Below are 21,420 nucleotides of genomic sequence, written 5' to 3' on the forward strand. Positions count from 1 at the left end.
GGTTCCGAAAATAAAATTATGTAATCATTTGCGATTGGACGCATGTTTGGATCGCAAATTATTAAATCACACCTTTTGCTGCATTAATAAAAATTTTCACATTCCGATGAGTTATAATAATAAGTATTATTCACGAAACGTATTACATGAAAATATGTGAAAGTAAACTCGAGCAGTATAGGAAACATGGCTTTTTAGTATTAATTCGGGATTTAAATTTCTTAAATGGGCTTCTATATTTGAATGTGCTTCAGGCGGTGATTTATTATAATAATATTTTAAAGAGCAAACACGTTTAAGATAAAAACAAACCTATTTATTTCGATGTTCTGTCTCTCTCTCTCTCTCTCTCTCTCTCACATGATAAATAATAAATAAATAAATAATTATATATATATATATATATATGCATCGTATATAAATAAAGAGGACGAATTCTCTTTTACAAAAGCTCATTCTTACAAATGATGAAGATGGCTTGCCACTTGACAAAAATGAAACGAACCAATATCGGTGTTCAACGGGCACATTACTTTCGATACCAAACATCCGAAATCTCATTTATTATTATTATTATGTAGCCTCTTTCAGGCAATGCCAAGCGTTCACTGGGAGCTCTTCAATATGTGTAAAAACATAATGCTTAAAATATTTATCACGTCTTTCTTTAAAAAAATCAGCAAAGGTACACTCCAAGTATTCACCAGAAGCCCTGTCCACAGTAAATGAACATTACAGTATATTAGAGTATGTTATTTTATGTTAATATTATGGTACATTAGTGAATAGAATTCTTTCTTCCTTGCTTTTATTAGTGTCCGCAGAGCACACTGTCAGAGTAGGAGGATCGATGTCTTCATTTTCGTAAACATGTTTTCCTTTTAATTCAAAATAATTCTTATGTTCTCATTTGCCATCTCCAAGTAACTGATAAAGCTAACTTCAACATCATCTTAAGTTCAAGTTTAATTACCCACAAAGACATCCACTTTCTTCTGAAGTTTAAGAAAGAGAGGTTCTAGGAACCAAAGAAATCCACAGAAAATAGATACTCCTCCCATGATCACAAAAAGACCATCATAAGATCCCTCACGGTCTCTGAAATGACCTGTAAATAAGAAGAAATAATAATTTAATCGGTCGTTTTAAATATCACTTGACTGTAATAAAAATTAGTGATCGGCTACATTGGGAAAATAGAGTCATCTGTGGTTTACGGATTGTGAATTACTAACGTGGTATTCTAAAGTCAATTTAAGCTCGAGGGGTGTGATTGTGTGGCCATTTAGTCTACTCCTTGTAACATTCCAACACAAACTGGATGCACTAATGATATTATGATAACACTTCGAAATAAGTTAAAATCATTAACTAAATTAGTGGTTTCACTATTCTTTCCATCACTTCTATGGAGCTGCTGGAAAGAATAGTGAAAGACTCCATTCGGGAAATAGTTCATATCGTACCTTGTTACAAACGCATTCTGCGATGGAATATTGAACGTCCATTTAATTTAGTACATATGTTTAATAGAGAGTACAGAGATCACCTTCAATCGCCCTACAGGGACGATAAACCATGAAATGGAAAAGGGGCCGACCAGGATAAGTTGGATCATATCAAGAAAGTTGCTAAGATCGACTGCCTCCAAGATCTTTCGAGGAAAAACGATAATAAGAGAAGAGTGTGAGAAGATAGACTTAGAAAGTACTCAACGCATGTTGAAGAAAGAGAATCAATCAATAAGTTTAATAATTATCACATTCTTTAGAAGGCGAATAATCTTTATATTAGAGCTTATCAATATCCGTTTCTTTTTACCTATTTGGTAAATCCCGCAATGCAAAAAAGAAAAGAAAAAAAGAAATTTAAGACCATTTACAAACAGTGACTTCCAATTCACATCTATGCTGGTCTTCAATAAGACGATGACTGGGTTAATTCATCCCACCAAAGAGAAGTATAGATATCAATATTTAAGTCATTGGTTGTAGATGATCTTAAAGCTTTGAATGAGTGATGATTGTGCACTGCGACATTTATCAAATGGGTCAAAAGAACGGAGCGTGCTATCACTAGCACAAGTAAGCATAGTAGGATTATTCTTCAGTAAGGTCATTTATGTATAGAATATCACAGTCTTCTAAGAATGTGATATTGTTCTTCAATGGGGCCATGGCAATCCTGTCAGATTCAGAGGTACCAAATACAGTTCTGTCTTTTTGCTTGCAATATAAGATCATACTGCATCTACTCGTAGCTTCGATAATAACATCTCTCTCTCTCTCTCTCTCTCTCTTATCTTTTTGGATGAGAGTGAGCGAGAGATCATCATCATCTTTTTAGGTACAAATACACACTTTTATCTTCCTCACCCTCCATGAAACTTTCCCTTTTTCCTATGAAGTTATTTTCCACTTCTGGCCTTTCTGATAGTCCTGTACACATCTCGAATTCACCGTACCTTACAATACTTTTCTGGCATTCGTGGTGATGCCAAAAAAAGCTTTACATAACGGGCTTTATGTGCTGTACAAAAGTTTCTTAAATGTTAATAGTAATCTTACACGTAACTTCCTATTTAGGAATGATGCCATGATTAACTATTAAACTAGGATTCAGTTTAATTTTAAATTCAAATTTATTTACAAAAGATTTTTCCATAGTAATTCTCATTTTCTTTAGTTGCTGTTAATTAATAGCCTTAGTTGTTATTAATACATCAAATATCAAAACTCTACTTACGAGCTCATTCTGAAACATTTTTAATTTCATACAAGAATTCATTTTCGGCACGAGATAGAGGTCGAGTCATGCGTTCGTGAATGGATAGCTTCAGCTACTCTGAGGAGAATAAAGAGTATCTCTTTACCTCTGGTTTGAACAATTTCAACGAATCAATTAAGTGGATCTTATTTTTTTCGGTGTGCGTTTGGGAGGGGAGGGGAGGGGAAATGTGATTCTAATCACCAGTTTGCGAATGTGACTCGTTTCACGACTGCGTAATAAGAAGATCACAGCAAATGCCTTCAAAAGATGGTAACTCAATTCCACGGTTGCAGCACGTGAATAATTTAAACAGCGAACTTGCTTCAGAATAAACTGAACGCCTGTATAATGGGAATCATTGGGAAAAAATCTCTGACTTGGTAAAACCCGATAATTCGTTTATGATATCATACGAGGAAGAGGATTCCAGGAATATAAGTAGCGCCATCATTAATCACAATCTCTTTGTAAATGGGACTTTAGGCTTTTTATTAGATAAATGCGAAATATACGACCATATTCTGAAACGATGAGAACTTAGAGAAAAAAACATAGGGAAAGGCTTTTATTAACTTTTATTAATTTAATTTTCATAAAATATAACTTTTATTATACGTTACATTTTTAAGACCTGTGAATGAGATATTAGTAAGAGTGTTGAAGAAATTATCTCAAAGAAATTCTGCAATAAGAAGACAATTGATGATGACGCGAGGGAAAAATTTTTAACTTCAAACGGGATGGGACCAGTACTGCTGCTTGAAATGAAAACTAAATTGTTATTTTTTCAATTATTTATTTAAAAAATAGAATTAATATATTTCTAGAAAGCATTCAAAAATAGTTCGTTTTCTGAATTTTTTTTTATTTTTATTTAAATTAATTAATTATTTTATTCTTTTTGTGAATTTCGTGTTCCAATAGAATAAATAATAATAATAATAATAATAATAATAATAATAATAATAATCAGATAAGTAACTAACAAAATAAACGATTACATTTAAACTATTTTACATTTTAAATAAAAATATATTTCTTTATTAAACTAATAATGTACATAAAAACGAACTTACCAATCATTGGAGGAAAAGAAAAGCCTATAATTCCGGATAAAAAAGCCATTGAGCCCATGGCAAGTGCTTGCTGATCTTGCTTAATATATTGTCCAATCAAAGGCGGAAACATGATGACCACACATCCCGAAGTAATTCCATATGCCACTGATAGTCCTAACAGAGTGTTAAAATCGCTCGATAAAGGATATAAAACGACGACTACGCCCATACCAATTAAGTTGATGGTTATAAAGAGTTTCTTTGAAATTATTTCTCTGTCTGTGATCCATCCAAAGCAAAGTCTTCCTATAATATCGCCCACAGCAAGCACCGATAGAATAAATTTCCCTTTACTTAACTCCACTCCTCTGTCCAATAGGAAATCTACAATGACCGTCATAGTGGGTATGAATACAAAAATATCAGCTGCCACAGAAATGCTGATTAAGCAAAACATTGGATCGATCATTATTTTCAAAATATGGATAATATGTTGGAATACTGAAATATTTTTCTTTTGTGTGCAAATCACTCCTGAAGAACTCTCTGTGCAATTTACTTCTATAACATTTACTTTGATTGGCAAATAGTCCGTCGTATTATAGTTATTTTTCTTTGCAATTATTTGCATGTCTCCATTCAGTTCTGTTTTAATTTCTGGATATTTCAAACTGTTGACGCAAAGAGTGATTTCCTGTTTGCCTTCAACTTTCCCTTGATTTAAGGATTCACCGACGTTGTTTTTGTTGCTGGGAATCTTTTGATTCCTTCCTTCTTTTTTAATCCAAGAAGGTCGACGGAGAAAAATTGCGAATGGGATCACGTTCATTACGATTCCAGCAAGAATTAAATACGTACCTCGAAGACCATACTGGCGAAGTGTGTATTCGATTAAAATTGGCAAAATAATCGATCCAATACAACCACCTGACATGGCGATGCCTACAGCTGTTACTCGGTAACGAACGAAATACTGATTTAAAGACACTTGGTACAGAGTGTCTCCGAGTCCAAATCCCACACCTAAAGAAAACATAAGGTAGGGGCAATAAATATTTTACTTGAAAGGAAAAGAAAGCAAAAATCATCTAAAATAATAATAATAGAATAATAATATTGACGACGATTTTCTCTTCATTTATAATAGAAATCATATTGGTGATTATATTTTTCTCTGTATCTCTTATAATAAGATGAATATTTTCTCTGAATTTATAATTTGAACTGAGAATTAAGTGATGACGTCACTTCATTCTCACTTCTTTTAATAATAAAACCTATTTTAATTTTTCCTTAAAAATTTAAAAATAAACGATATAATTAATTTTATAGTTTAAAATATTTTATTCTTATTACAAAATACTTATAAATTTCAAGATATTTTTTCTAAAATTGTTAAAGTTATATAGACGTTTTTGATTATTTTTAATCATAATATTACAACTAAATGATAACAAAGACAGAACAAGTAATGATCTATCGTTTAGATCTCACTATTTTAATAACTTTGAACTGTAATGATTATAACTTTTTGTATTAGGTATTCTGGAATTATGAGGTTTTTAGTGTTCATGAATCATGACTGATGGAGTGATATATATATAAGACTTAAAAGGGCAGCTCCGTTTTTCGGGTCTCATTGTTCAGCAAAAACAGAGAAGTTCGGGATCATCAACTTGACAGATAAAAAAACTCAATATTTTTAGATTGATGCTATATATCACAGAACCAAGAAAGGACCCAATGTGTGCAAAAACAGACAGCAGGGAAGTCTACAAGTAATCTACAATAAGACTTTTCAATTCTGAATAGACTAGTATTATATCATCAATCAATTAATTATTAAAACCTCTAAATGAAACAAAATATGAAGAGGTATACCAAAAAATCCTAAGGCTAGGAAAACTACTAAGTGACAACTGGCTGGGGAAAGTAAAACTTTTTGGAACATACCCCCCACCCCCCAGATACACACAGCAGTCACAGAAGACAAATGGATGACTTAAGCGATGAAAACAAAACGCAGCCACAACCAGACTTAGAACACTCCCCAAATATGGAAGACGCTACATCCCAAGAAGCATCAATCAGACATGGAAACACACAGAATTCCAAATAATCAAAAAAAAAGGAGGAAATTCTTCACCACTACAGATGCACCCAAAATAAAGGATATTGAAACAGACAATGAACTCAAAGAAAGGATATCCCTAGTCATCTCAAAGAGCAAAGAGCACTCGACATCCTTCGCAGCCTCACAAAAATTCATCGACATGACCTTCACGAAAGCTGCTAATACAGAAGAAGGAATACGTATAGGAAAATAGTGAAATTCCTAGACAACAACAACCTATCATACCACACATTTACACTCACTAGTGAGAAAAACCTAAAAGTAGTGTTAAAGGGAGTGACAGAAACAACACAGATAGAAGGAGTCACAGCAGACCTCCAATTTAAGGGATTTGGTCCATTTAAACTCAGTTGAATGCACAGAGCTGATAAAACACCCTATTCCCTAATTTTAAAATTAGTAAAGAACAAAAACACATCTACAACCTTCAGACCATCTGTGATCTAGTTATAAAAGTAGAAGCATTAAAGCATAAATCAACAACAACTCAATGTCACAGATGCCAAAAGTTTGGTCACGCACAACGATGCTGCAATGATGAATTCCGCTGCGTTAAATGTGGAGGAAAACATGCATCAAGAGAATGCCAGAAACCACGCTTCTAACCAGCAAAATGTGCCAACTTCGGAGGTCCACATCCCGCCAATTGCAGGGGCTGCACAGCATTTCCCCAAAACCGGAAGACACAACTCCAAACAAACAGACCTTCTACAAGAACGCAGGTCCTCCCGACAAACCATAGTCTCCACTACGAGCGGAAAGACGTACGCTGAGGTAGCAAGACCAACCTACTTAAAAGACCCAAAGTCAAGAATAAATCACTCACAGCAAACCTAAGCGCCACAACACAACATGCTGCATACGAGAAATGCTCGCTGAACTCTCGCAAACCAATCCAACTCAAGAAGCCAAGGATATCATCATAAGACCCACATAGTCGCTGTTCTCCGAAACATTTAATGGATAAGTCCAAAACAAAACCCCACTTTGCTACAAATTGTCAGCTGGAATGCCAACGTACTACACAACAAAACACAAGAATTACAGGAAAAATTTGCAGTAGAAACCTAAGCAGACATCATTCTCATAAACGAAACAGACCCATGTCCTAGTGAAAACATCAGATTTTAAAACTATACTGCGAGTGTGGTATGAAAATTTCTCGGCATTACAATGAAAAAACGAATTTATAATTTCGAAATTATTTTTAATTATCTACATAATCTCCCTTAAGACTAATACATTTATTCGAGCGGTGCTCCAGCGCAATTAACCTTCCTGTAGTGGTACTCAGTAAGATCTAAAATTCTTTCGAAGACCAAACGCTGACCATCGTTTTTCATCGAAAGAAGTTTAGTTTTGGGAAGAGATAGAAGTCAGAGGGAGCCAAATTAATAGAGTGGAGGTTCCAACAATAACAATTCATAGTGCACATCTCTTAATTTTTCCATTGCCAAAACCCCTTTGTAGGAAGGTGCATTGTCCTGATGAAAGATGATTTTTTTCTTCCGCAAACCGGGTCTTTCTTCTGCAAAACGGCTCCTCTCACGAATTTTTCCCTGTACTCTGGTTAAAAGATCAGAATAATATTACCCGGTTATTATTTTACCCTTTTCAAGATAATTAATGAACAAAATGCCTTTAGCATCGCAAAACACCGATGTCATGATCTTTCATGTTGATGGAACCGACTTTGTTTTCTTTGGCGCTGAACAACCAGCTTCTGACCACTTTTTTGACTACTGTTTGGATTCGGTGTGTAATGGTGAATCCATTTCCCATTCCGTAGTAATAAATCGACGCATAAAACCAGTTTTATTCTTGTTAAAACACTCTAAGCACTGTTCAGAGATTTTCATGCGCGTGAGAATTTGATCCGCTGCGAGCAAGCGCGGTACCATCTTGCGCAAAGCTTTTTCATTTGTAATTCTTCGTGCAAAATATATCCTACACGTTCTTTTGAAATGCCTATAGTCTCAGCAATTTCAAGCACTTTGACTCGTTGGTCATTCAATTCCATATCGTGTACTTTATCAATGATTTCTGGTGTTGTTACACTTTTTGGAAGTCCTTCACGTGGATCATCTTCAAGGCTGGTACGGTCATGTTTAAACTCGGCAGCCAGCTCATTTCTTAATTGTCGAAAACGAGGGAGAAGAGCGCCCCTAAACTTTTATGAACTTCGAATGAATTTATTTTGGCGTTAAACTTTCTTTTACAAAGAATTTTATAACCGCAAGATACTCAATTTTATACATTTCAAGGGATGCAGACAACACTTGCTTAAGACAACTGTGTAAAACAAACTACCTTGGTAGAATGACTTGCAATTCCACATGGATGCTTACGATAGATGTACCAACTTAGAAAAAAAAATCGGACCGATAGTGTTGCAATCTATGGTCGAGGCCGAGAAGATTTCAGACCACCTTCGTACATACCACACTGATAGAACCTACGCAAGTGGAGGAGGCACCGCCATCTTTATCAAAAGAAGCATAAACATAACACAATAGCCGCGCTTCAAAGAGAACACATGGAAACTACAGGAATAGAAATATAACTTATATGGAAAACACGAGCAGTATCATGATCTTCGCAGCCTGGAACCCTCGCGAATATCATGATACTGCTTGTGTTTTTTTTTCCATATGTATTTCTATTCCTGTAGAACCCAGTAACAGCACACTAGGGAGTAACTGGCCGTCCTGATGTACTCCATATATTAATACTAAAAAAACATAGCGCACGGATATCAAATACAAGCAATTAACAACTTGAGTTCTGATCACAACCCATAATATTGTAAGTAGGCACCGTACAAGATATAAATAACAAGATATAAACACCACGACTTCATTAATTGGAAACGACTCCAGCCTTCCGGGAATACCTTGGCCCAGTCGTACATAAAAATACCCACTGAAGAATTAGAAAAGGCTTTGAAAAACCTTTGAAAAACAAATATTAACAGCAATATCACAGGTAACAAGTATACCACACGTGCACCGCCAAATAGACGCCCAGAAAATATACTACATCTATCCGAGATACACACATGTTACGAAGACAATATTATAGAACATTGGATCCCCTCCAGATAAACAGGCAGTTAACAAAGCAACGAACCAGGTTCGGTATGCAATAAAATATCACCGAAACCAACTTTGGATCAACACGATACATCACCTAAACACAGAAGATCTATCATTATGGAAAATTATGAGATCGTTTCGCTCAAAACACACACACACCCACTTCCTCCAATCCAAGGTAAATGTGGAATAGCCTATAAAGATGAAGAAAAAGTAGAAGCATTCGCAGATAGCTTAGAAAGATAATGCTGTTGCAATTATGCCCTAGTAGACTTAAACCTCAAAAGAAAAAATCCACATCCAAGTGCCTAAAATAACTCAGAACGCCACATCCCAATCCAACAAAACCCATATGCCCAACCAAAATATACCAAAGTATAAGAAAATTAAATAAGAAAAAGGCACCGGGTCCAGATGGAATCACGAACAAGACGCTCAAGCTGCTCCCACGTAAAAGTATTATGCATCTAGTGGGCATTACCAATGACATCCCACGGCTAAATTACTTTCCAGAACAGTGATAACTTACAGGTGTCTTCCTAATTCCAAAACCAGTAAAAAATACACAATTTCCACAGAACCATCGACTCATCACCCTACAATCATGTGTAGGCAAGATAGTCGAACGCGCTATACTTACACGGATTCAAGAGGCACCAGAAAACAACCACGTCATACAAGACGAGCAGTTCAGCTTTAGGAAACAGCATTCTACAACTCTCCAAATATACAGAGTCACTGAATACATCACTCAAGGATACGAATGGCATCAACACTCTGGCACAGTCTTCCTGGACATAACTCAAACATTCGACAGAATTTGTCATTATGGACTAATTTTCAAGCTACACCAAGTAGGAATCCCATTACCACTAATTCTACTCAACAAATCATATCTGAACAACCGAAAACTTAGGATAAAAATAAATGGAATCAGATCCGCTGAAATAAAAATCACGGATGGAGTCCCTCAAGGCTCTCTTCTATCTCCTTACTCTTCTCCGTATACATGCAGATCTCCCCAAGTTTTCCCTATCCATTATCGCCCTCTATACTGATGACAAGATCATCATAGGCAGATTCCCTAAGATCACAACTGCCCATAAACAAGCTGCAGATAGCAATCAACAAATTAGAGAATTCGTACAGCAAATGGAGTATCTCAATCAACCCAAGGAAAAGCGCCGCCGTACTATTCACCAGACGTAAAGCAGAATCGAACACAACTATACAAATGTTTAAAAAATCATCCCTTGGCATAACTCAGCATCCATCAGATATCTTCAATGCACACATAAATAGTATCTCCACTAAAGCCAATCAGACCGTAGCACAGCTATATCCACTCTTGAATAGGAAAATCTAAATCCTTCATCGCAAGAGAAAGCTGATACATCACAAAATGCTCACAAAGAGAGGGTAAAATACCCACAATCAAGAACTAATTTTATAGGAATATAAAATGAATTCAGATTTATCTTCTTATATCAGCCGTTACGGAATTTACAGCTTCAACTAGTTGTATATTACATAACAGTTATTGCATATATAGGTGTCCATGTTGTCCTGTGATAATGGCAATATGGCGACCTGTGTGCTAACGTTATCCTTGAATTTAAAATAAAATAAAAAAAAGTTCAATTCTATGACTATTTGTAAAAATATCATGGCTTTCTTATCAACGTCTAAATGGAAATGTTCCAAGCAAAGTGGAAAGTCATCAATGGATTCGCTTTGCGCAGCGAACGTTGATAAAAAAAGTAATAACTCTATATAATCTTGTTTGCTGGGACAGAAATATGAAAAGAAGAAACTACTGTTAATATATAAATTAATAGTAGGTCAAAATACGGTGATGACAAAGGAAATTCAACGATGGTTAACACCATGAAATCTGTTAATTCAGAAATAAGTACTTTTAAGCTCGTAATCGTTGAACTTACTCTCAGGGGCAGAGTGGTCTGAAATAGTGATATTAATCGGTGATTTAAAGTCTGGTCCTAATCAAAAGAAGACGATTCAAAAATCAGGGAAAAGAAAGGAAATAAAAGGAAGTGATGTGTGATACCTTAGTTATATGAAGTATAATTATGGTTTTTTTCTCTTTCGTTCTTTGTTTTTTTTTTCTTTTTTTTTTGGTTATCCTTTAAACAATTAGCAATTAAAAAAGGATTTACAAAGAAATCCAATTTAAAGCGAGGTTAAAAAACCCAGTAAAACAGCGAATGAGAACGCGATGTTAAAATCTCTCTCTCTCTCTCTCAAGAGAGAGCCCGACAAAGAAACTCCCTGTTCATTGCGAAAGCTGGCAAAATCTCATTGTATGTTTATTGCTAAATAGAAGAAGAAACTTAAAACACCAGGGAATATCGAGAAAAAAAATTACTTGTCACTGTTAAGAATTAAAATTAAAGCTCCGTACTTATATGAAGATCAATGGAAGGAATTGTGTGAAGCAATTTCCAGAAAATAATACGCAGGTGACAACGTTCTGTGAGAGAGAGAAAGCAGGGTTTACAATATTTATCTAGCCTCCAGATTTAGTAGTACAGAATATCCAACATCATGAACAATGGGTGGATGAAAATCATATTTGCAGCCTATACAACATTGGGGTTACAATCCAACCCCCCACCACCACCACCACACAATACTGTTCCGTGAAGTAAAAGCTGTAGAACCAGGCCTAATAAACATATACCTGAAAACACTGATAAGCAGAGCCATAATGGGCGGAAAATCACATATAAAGTCATATCACAGATAAGAAATTGCCTTTCTACAAAATGTCTTCCTAACAAATTCATGAAATCTCACCATGCGACTGAAAAACGATCGTCCAGAGAAGGCCTGCACAACTTGATTGTCTTTGAGGGCCAAACCCAACTTGGACCATCTGACCAAGTGCCAGATCACTTCGAACCTTGAATCTTAGACTAGTCCACTGCAGCTAAACTTAAGTAAATTTGTTAGTAGGTCTACAGTAAATACTCATTAATATGCATATTTAAACGTTTTAGAGAGTTACAATTAAAATTATAATCAAATTATTTACAAACAGATATAGGTGCAAAATATCTCAATAAAAACCACTTAAACATAAACACAAAGTTTACTAATAATAGTAAACTTTGTAAACTATGTGTTTACTAATAATAGTAAATTATTAGTAAACACATAGTTTACTAATAATTCAGTCACTGAAATATCAGTGACTGAATCGCAGTGTGACATATTGCATTTCTTTGTAGCCACTATTTTATCAAAGTTTGATATCATGTTATGAAGTGGCCGTTTTAATGTGGCCTCTAAATTGATATCACTTAAAGATGAACGCTGTTTGGTTTTGTTCAAGTTCATGACGGAAAATTTTTGTTCACAAGTGTGTGTGCTCCCAAACATACAAAATGCCTGGTATGCAGTATCCAACAAACGTTTAAATTTATCCTGATCCAAAATAGAATAAAACTCTTGTAAAGTGCTCTCCCTATGCTTGACCGGATAGTTTTCAGAACACTGGATCTCAATAACATCCATCCTGAGTTCGACAGGTAGATTTCCTGCTTCAGCAGAAAATGGATCCTCAATCACTTTTATGCGGACTTCTTCATTACTCAATGGCATTCTTTTCTGAAACTCCTCACTTAGAATTGATATGTGCTTCGTTTATTTTCCGTCCACCATTGAATGATATTCTAATGGAATATTCTGTCGATTAGTTAAGAAATGTGACATATCTCCCTTAGCAAGTTGATTTTCAAACAAAATTAATTTCATTTTGAATGCCCTATAAGAGACGGTAACTGAAAAATAAATTTATTTTTTCCTTGAAGCTGTAAGGTAAGGTCATTTAAATGACCCAAAATGTCACACAAGAAAAATAAATCTTGATTCCATTCTTCATCCATTATTTCTGGGAATTTTTCCATATCTTCTTGAGATTCCAAAAAGTGTGACAAAACTTTTCCGCGGCTCAACCAACGTACATCAGTGTGGTATGGTAGGTTCCCGTACTCGGCATTATTTTCTTCTATAAACGCCTGACACATTCTGTTTCAAATCCCGAGCTCGAATATAGTTGACTAGAGCAAATATTACTTTAATCACATGATCAAACTTCAAAACCTTTGAACATAACACCTGCTGATGAATTGGGCAGTGAAATTTTGTCGATGGTTTACCTGTATACTGTTCAATAAATGCTACAGCACCAACATTTTTTCCACAAACATGAATGGGGCACCATCAATGCAAACTGCGACTAAATTCTTGAACTTTAAGGATATTTTTTTGGTTACATACATCTTTACATTTTCTACGATCTCCTTTCCTTTCATTGAACACAAACCAGCAAGCTCCTCTGTCACCTCAAAATTCTTATTAACGCCTCTTACATATATTAAAAGCTGTGCAGTATCTTTCACGTCAGTACTTTCATCCATAGCAAGCGAATAATCGACAAATTCACTAGCCGATTTTTGCAGGTTATCTTCAAGATCCTCGGTAATATCAGCCACCCTGCGCTGAACAGTCATACGGGACAAACTGATATTTTCAAAATTATTTTTCTAATCAGGACACAATTCAAAAACGGTAATCATCAGACACTTTTTTTATCAACTCTTCCTCAGTAAATGATTTTCCAGCACAAACTATTTCTTCTGATATTTTTAAGCTTACCTTTGTGGCAACTTGATTTGTAGATGTCACTTTTTTAAAGAGTTGTTGCTCACCGCTAAGATCTTTCAATAACTTTGCTGCTTTTATTTGCTTTTCACTTTCATCCAGCTTGCCAAGGTTGGGATGTTTCGATTCAAAATGACGTCTCAGATTGTACTCTTTTGGCACAGCGATAGATTCCGGGCAAACAATGTATACTATTTTGTTCTTAAACAACGTAAAAAAATTGTTTGTCCACTCAGGGTTAAATGCTTGATGTTCCGAATCTATTTTACGCTTTTTACTTAAGCTCATTGTGTCGAGATTGACAGTATTAATTACAAAAAACTAATGACGACGATAATGCAGGTTATGATAACAGTTATGTAATGTACTGCTCCAGCTACAACCAACCACTACACTGCCAAAGCCAGTCAAGGCACTGCCAACTTTGTGTAATACGATTCGTTCTCGTTCGTGGACATCAAGTCGTTATCGCGGAGATGTAACTTTGAATTTCTTTGCAGAGACACTAGCGCTAACAAAACCTCGAAGCGATTGTAAAAATATTTTATTAAATAAGACAGTGGGAATAACTCCAAATGCAATGTATTGTCAAGTTGAAAGAAACATAATTGTGACATTAATCGTATGAACGTAAACATAGAGTCTTAGTAAAATTTAAATCAAATCGTCTAATTTCATATTCCCTCATATGACTAAATAATTCAATTAGGCAGACGAGCCAAAATAAATAGCATTGCGGGCCGCATGTGGCCCGCGGACCGTATGTTGTGCAGGCCTAGTCTAGAGTGTTCTTAGAAAAGAATAGGGATACCGGTGTTTACCAGAATATTTTAACATGGAGAAATTACTACAAGCCAAATCAAGAGCAATATATGCCAAGCTTATCAAATTCATCTTTCTCATACCTAAGGACAGAGAAGAGGCGAGATTAACAAAGCCCAGATTAAGCAATGTATTTCGACTTCGGATGAAGTTCTTCAATTTACAAAATGTGTTATTATTATTTTTCTGTTCGTTTGTTTGTTGTGGAGTGCTTCATGTTTCATTCTTAAAATGTGGACTGTGGCAAAAGGCAACCATACAATTACAAGGCTCGCAACCTGTCACTTCTACAGAAAGCAATAATCGCTTTACCACGTTAATATATCAAGTGTAATAAATGTAGAGTACTGTGGCTACCCAATCAAAAATGAAAACATATTATCCTAGTGAATCAGAAGAAGCTAACTCCACTGGTTATTACATTTCTGTATTCCACTTGAACGTGACGGTGTAATAATAATAATAATCTTAATAAAATTCCTCCAGTATCTACAAGAATTAATATGGAACTCTATTCTTTGGAAAAAGATGACAACGAAGACGGGAGATCATTAGGATTTCATTTCCCCTTAGAATAACAAACTCAATCTATTTAACGATTTGTTAAAGAGATAGCAATTTAATATCATCAATAATCAAAATACTAATGTTTGAAACAATAGGAAAGATAAGCCATATTTTTCTCAATATTTTATAAAACGTATTTTAGGAATATACTGAGATGGAAATAAATCCAATATCAGTATATTCCTAAAATACGTTTTATAAAATATTGAGAAAAATATGGCTTATCTTTCCTATTCTTTCAAACATTAGTATTTTGAATATTTCTTTCATTTCATATGGAAAAGATTATATCTTTTTCATATGAAAATGAAAAAGATATAAACGTAAAAATTTCAAAATATTTAAAAATAACAGGTGTAATTAACTCTATATTTAAACCAAATACCTAGTTCAAAAACAAATCAGACTAAAAGTATACAATACATTAGCCCTACCAGTCTTAATGTATAGAAGCGAAATCTGGACAATAAAACAAAAAGACAATCAACGATTAATAACAGTAGGAATGAAGTTTATGAGAAAAACTGCAAAGTATACCCTATTTGATCACAAAAGAAACGAAAAAATTATGAAAGACTTACACTAAGAATCAGTAATAGAAAAAATTAAAAAATATAAAGATAAATGGATGGAACACGTTCAAAGAATGAAAACAGAAAGATTACCAAAACAAGCCATAAAGTACAAGCCATTCATCATGCGTATCAAGAATTTAGGCCTAGCATGGCCTATTCCGGCCTTAGAAGTCATCGTTGAATCGTTTAAGAGGACGTCCTGGTTTTCTTTTTCCTAATGGCTTGTACTTTATGGCTTGTTTTGGTAATCTTTCTGTTTTCATTCTTTGAACGTGTTCCATCCATTTATCTTTATATTTTTTAATTTTTTCTATTACTGATTCTTAGTGTAAGTCTTTCATAATTTATTCGTTTCTTTTGTGATCAAATAGGGTATACTTTGCAGTTTTTCTCATAAACTTCATTCCTGCTATTATTAATCGTTGATTGTCTTTTTGTTTTATTGTCCAGGTTTCGCTTCTATACATTAAGACTGGCAGGGCTAATTATTGTATACTTTTAGTCTGATTTGTTTTTGAACTAGGTATTTGGTTTAAATATAGAGTTAATTACACCTGTTATTTTTAAATATTTTGAAATTTTTACGTTTATATCTTTTTCATTTTCATATGAAAAAGATATAATCTTTTCCATATGAAATGAAAGACATTAAATGAAAGACAAATACGAAATAATATCCTAAAAGCTATGACAAGTGTATATGAAAATAATTAAACAAAAAATAAGATTAAATCACTAGCTATCATATACGAGAGAAATAAGCCAAGGGGTCCGACAGGGATGTCCCATCTCAGCAACACTTTTTAATATCTACTTAAATGAAATAATAATGAAATGGAATAAAAATTTACATCAAGGAATTAAACTTTCTCCGACAGTGAACTTAAACACTCTCCTTTTTACCGACGATCAAATAATAATTACAAATTCTGAAGATAACTTATAGAAAGCTATTTGAGAACTAAATGAGATAGCCAAAGATTATGGTATGATAATATCAACAGAAAAATCAAAAACTATGACCTTTAAAGGACAAGATCCAGCAAGAACTAAAATAGTAATAGATAACAAGATTTATTGAATATTAAATTGAATAAATGTATGGAAGGGAAGTAGATGAAATTCTACGAGAAATGCTCAAGCATGGAGATATAAAAGTTTTGCAGTGTCTGCACTGCATAGTTCAGAAGGCCAGGACAGAAGGACGAATTACCGATGATTGGAGTAGAGCTCTCATAGTACCCATAAACACAAATGGAAATAAAACTAAATGTGAGAAAGACAGAGATGTGTTTCCATACGGAATATTCCAGGTGCAATTTATGCAAGTATACGTGAGAAATTGTAAGAAAAATTCTGGAAGGGAAGCTTGCTGAAGAACAAGCTGGATTCAGGCCAAAGAGAGAGATTGTCAGGATCAGATTCATTACAACACAAAGAGTTGAGAAATTTTTAAAATATAAGAAGGATTTTTATTTCGTAGATGTGAAAAAGGCAGATGTGACAAGGTGCTAAGGGGAAAGCTAAAATACTACAGTTATATGATTTAAATAGGACATTATATCAAGCAATGTATAGCCTTTATTTAAGTTGTAAGGCAGCAATTGGAACGGACGTTCTTTCCTTCTCTCTCTGCCATTTGTGTGGAAAGAGTGCATATTATCTCCACTATTATTCATTATCTATGTGGAAAATATTAAAAAGGTGAGCGATGTTAAATCTGATCTCAAAATTGGAGATGCTAACCTAAGTTCTTTACTTTAGGCGGATGATATTCTACTTTTAAATAAATCCAGTGCAAGTCTGCAAAATTTCCTAACTAAATTGAATAGCTGTTGTAATAGATTTGCCATGAAAATTAGTAATAAAAAAAGCAAAGACAATGAAAATTGGCAGAAACATTAAATTGGTAGAACTAGTAAAACATATCAACTTCGTAGGCATAGTTTGTAATGAAGATAGCAAATAGACAACACATTTTGTAAAGCTGGTATGGTAGGAAGTCAGCTGAATAAATTTATATGGAATGAGAAAGAAAATACCAAATACTAAATTAGATTTATACAAAACAGTGTTGAAACTAATTTTAATTTCTCGATCTGAGAGCTGAGTTAGAAATAAAACACTTAATCAAAGACTGGAGATCTCTTATATGGGAATTCTGAGAAAGATTATGGGCGTGAACAGATGACATCAATGGCAATATCATATTAAAAACGAGAATATTAGGAAAGAACTTGACATTGTTAGCATCCAGGAATCTGTCAACAGAGCTAATAAAAACTATTAAGTTTTTAATAGTTTTGCTCTCAATTTTGATATCTATTTCTGACTGCATTCTTATTGGGAATTTTCTATAATCATGCTGACACTATCTGTTTCTTTTAGCAGTCGTTCAATTAATTACTCAAAACATCTAGAATATCTTTATATTCAGTTTTCATGTTCACTTTGTCATCTTTCTTTCCTTTTACGGTACTTCTTCCTCCATTTCTAAGCTTTTTCAATACTCCAGAACATTTTCCCTCCTTACTGATATTTATTTTTAATGTTATTATCAAAGTTTTCCCATGAGTTTTCTTTGACTAGTTTTAGACAGTGCTTCACTTTTTTCTATGCATTCTCTAACAGTACTAGCTGACTTATTTGTTAGGTACCTTACGTGTCTTTTCTTCTTTTCTTTGACTGCATCTTTAACATTCTGAGTTTACCATGGCGTTCGGATTTTTTTCTATCATTACAGACAACCTTATCACATGCCTCTCTGATTGAATCAATCAATATTTCTTCCAAAATTTGCCACTGAATCTTCGAGGTTTGGTTCTAGTTTTCAAACCCTCATTTTTTCTTCAACGATATTTGTGTATTTGAGTCTGCAGTTCACCTTAGAAAGCTTCTCAACTTTAATTCGTTTTAACTTTATAACATACCCTTCTTTTCAATATGAAATTCAATTTTATTCTGCTCAAAAATAAATAGGGATTACTTCCAATTTCAAATTATCTCTATATTTTGGTGTCCTGAATCAGTAGGAAAACATCGCTATCAACAAAAAACATAGACAATTAGACTTTTCTTTTTTCTCGCATCTTTTCTCAATGTGAATTTGTGCACAGTTTTGTGTGGTAACATGATTTTTTTATAACCAGGCCATATCCTGAATATAAATCCTGTATGTATGTATGTACCATTATTATTAGCTTGTTTACTATTTTCTTCAAATTTTCCCATTATATGACTGATAAACATTTCCAGTTCTGCTATTCAGATCTCCAACAAGGACTAGCTTTCCTTTTTTATTGTGTACACAGAAAATGTTCTGTGTCAGCTGCCTTCTCTAATGCCTCAAAACATTCCTTTATTTCTTCCTTGGTAAGACATTCTGTGGGACCATTGAAGGTCCAAGAGTAGGACCTTCTATCGTCCCACATAAATCTACCTGATATGGCCTGCCATTCAAGAAGATAACCCTCGTTTTATTGTTGAATACTCTAGCTACTCATTCTTGTCTCTGATTGTTATTGCTTCAATATAATAACATTCTGTATTTGTTGCTTAAAAAAAGACCTCACTTGAGTCTCTCTTCTTTGTTTCAGTCACACGTATTATGTCGATCTGGTACTTATCCAATTCTTCTGCTAGTTCCATTTCTTTCCAAGTTGAGGCATCTTATGTTGATAGTACCAATTTTGCACGCTGTTGCTGTTGAGTTGGGATGTGTTCCGGGATTTTTTCCACTTGCTGAATTTTTGGCTATTTACCCTGGTTCCAGCTCATTCACGTCTGTTTGTTATCCAAGTAGTTACCTAACGGAATGTACCACGAGAAGGCAATGATGGGAAATTACGTCGGAAGCCCGGGTTCGGTTCTCGTCATTCCTTAAAAGGCTACGTGGAGGTCTCCTCGCAATTATATAGCTCTGATTCTTAAGCGCCCCAAATGCATTTCATTGAATATATATTTGAGTTTCAAAATATTCATTCCACGAATAAATATGCACAGGTTTTCAAAAATAACCATTTATAATCAATGCAGCCGTGTTTTTTTTTTTTTCCTGCAAAAACGTCACTGAAGGTTATTTATTATGAAACGTATTTCAGCATCAGGAATTTTGAAATGCATATTAGGGCAAGAAAAAGTTTTGGGGAGGAGAATATAAAAAACGTTCGTGCCCTAATGTGAGGTGCAAAATTCCTCATGCTGGAATAAGTATAATATATAATAGAATATATTATAATATGTTCAGAGAATACATTCTGTTTAAAATCATAATATATTCTCTGAATAAATTTTCACTTTACACCCAAGATGCAAATTAGAAAAAGCTTTGAGACCTTGTAAAAGACGAGCGTAGAAATGCCCATATACTGTGAATGCCTTTTTCGGTCCCGCTGTGTAACAACACAGTTTGAAATAATGTATTTGCATGCAGATCTTTATAGGCATACAAGTTTTATGCGTAGTAAATTTCGATAGCAATTAAATACGCAGTTAGCTTAAGTGCAAATTATGCATAAATTATGCAAAAACAAATTCTAAAAAATTCCGAAGAAAAAGAAAATTTTATTTTCACTTATTTGATAAAATAAAAAAAATTGTTTTTTTTCACAGTTATTCATTATTTAAATACGCGACCCTGTCCTACCCAAATTACTTCAAATTGTGTTTCATAAATATTCAATAGTTTTTACTTACATTGAACCTTATAAAAATCTACTCACCATGCACGCCACCCCAGAGAACGATAACCCACGTAATATTTGGTGCGAAGTAACTAAGTCCTGCTCCAACAGTGGCAATTACACCTCCGATTATGGTAGTTTTACGAACTCCATAGCGGTGTCCCAAAATTCCAACCAAAGGACCTGCGAAAAATAACTAATATTATGTAGAAATTTCATATAATTATTATATGAAACGTTATATATTTTGTAATATATTTTATATAATTTTATATGATTTTATATATTTTATTATATGTAAGAAAATTATATATAAACAAAAAATTAACATTAGCAAGTATTACAAATTACTTTAAAAAAGATAAAAATTTAATTTTTCGTTAATATACCAATCAAATTTCTTATCGTTGCTCGAACAGTGAAAGGCAGCGTAGCTTCTTCCCTTGTTACACCATATATTTGTATAAACTCCACATATAGAAGAGCCCCTATCCGAGCTATCCCAGACATTATGAAGATTGTCACCCAGCAAGAAAGTGCAATCACCCAGCTCCATGCTTGATCAGGACCTTGAATTTTTTTTGCCTTTCCTTGACCCATAGAGAGAGAAATAGTGAAAGAAAGAGCGAGATACTTCTTCACACCCAGATGGTCTGAGAACGAATGGCAGCAGTAACGAAAGAATGAGTTGGTTTTTTAATCCCAGCCACTACATCTGAAATGATGCAATATTTAGTTTGTCTGGCGTTATAAATTTATTTCAAGGTATCTTTTACAATAATAGTTAAATAATATATCATATAATCCCCCATATCTTTTTCACAGGAACACAGATAACATCCTGCCTTCGTAAATCCTTGTATAAACTACGTGAGTTGACCCAGAGGCATAGCTGGAAGTGGTGGTGGGGGGTCGGTCTGCCACGGGCGACACTTTGTTTGAACATTTTTGAATTTTGCAGTTAATTCTAAAATACAGTCTCGAGAACTCAGTTCCACTTATTGTAATACTACAGCGAAGTTTCCTCACAAT

At 34.2% G+C, this 21,420-nt stretch overlaps 1 protein-coding gene across 1 annotated transcript; it reads right to left on the minus strand.

Annotated features, from left to right (window-relative positions):
• Positions 1-867: 867 nt before the first annotated feature.
• LOC150109964 (monocarboxylate transporter 12-like) lies at positions 868-20,898 on the minus strand. Its single transcript, XM_090400539.1, has 4 exons — positions 20,778-20,898; positions 20,428-20,571; positions 3,846-4,850; positions 868-1,108 (listed from the first exon to the last, which is right to left on the minus strand). The coding sequence occupies exons 1-4, from the start codon at positions 20,896-20,898 to the stop codon at positions 966-968; spliced, it is 1,413 nt and encodes a 470-aa protein (XP_090256665.1). The 3' UTR covers positions 868-965.
• Positions 20,899-21,420: the final 522 nt, after the last annotated feature.

Source organism: Typopeltis vanoorti, chromosome 1 (assembly GCF_054136105.1).
Source record: "Typopeltis vanoorti isolate ZY-2024b chromosome 1, IOZ_Tvanoo_1.0, whole genome shotgun sequence".
In the NCBI taxonomy this organism is placed as follows: domain Eukaryota; kingdom Metazoa; phylum Arthropoda; class Arachnida; order Uropygi; family Thelyphonidae; genus Typopeltis; species Typopeltis vanoorti.

Excerpts from the sequence above, each read along its gene's own strand:
- LOC150109964 (XM_090400539.1), bottom strand. The coding sequence starts at position 20,898 with ATGTCTGGGATAGCTCGGATAGGGGCTCTTCTATATGTGGAGTTTATA. Across the intron at positions 4,851-20,427 it reads TCTCTGGGGTGGCGTGCATG|GTGTGGGATTTGGACTCGGA; the intron begins GTGAGTAGATTT and ends TGTTTTCTTTAG. Across the intron at positions 1,109-3,845 it reads TTCTTTTCCTCCAATGATTG|GTCATTTCAGAGACCGTGAG; the intron begins GTAAGTTCGTTT and ends TCTTATTTACAG.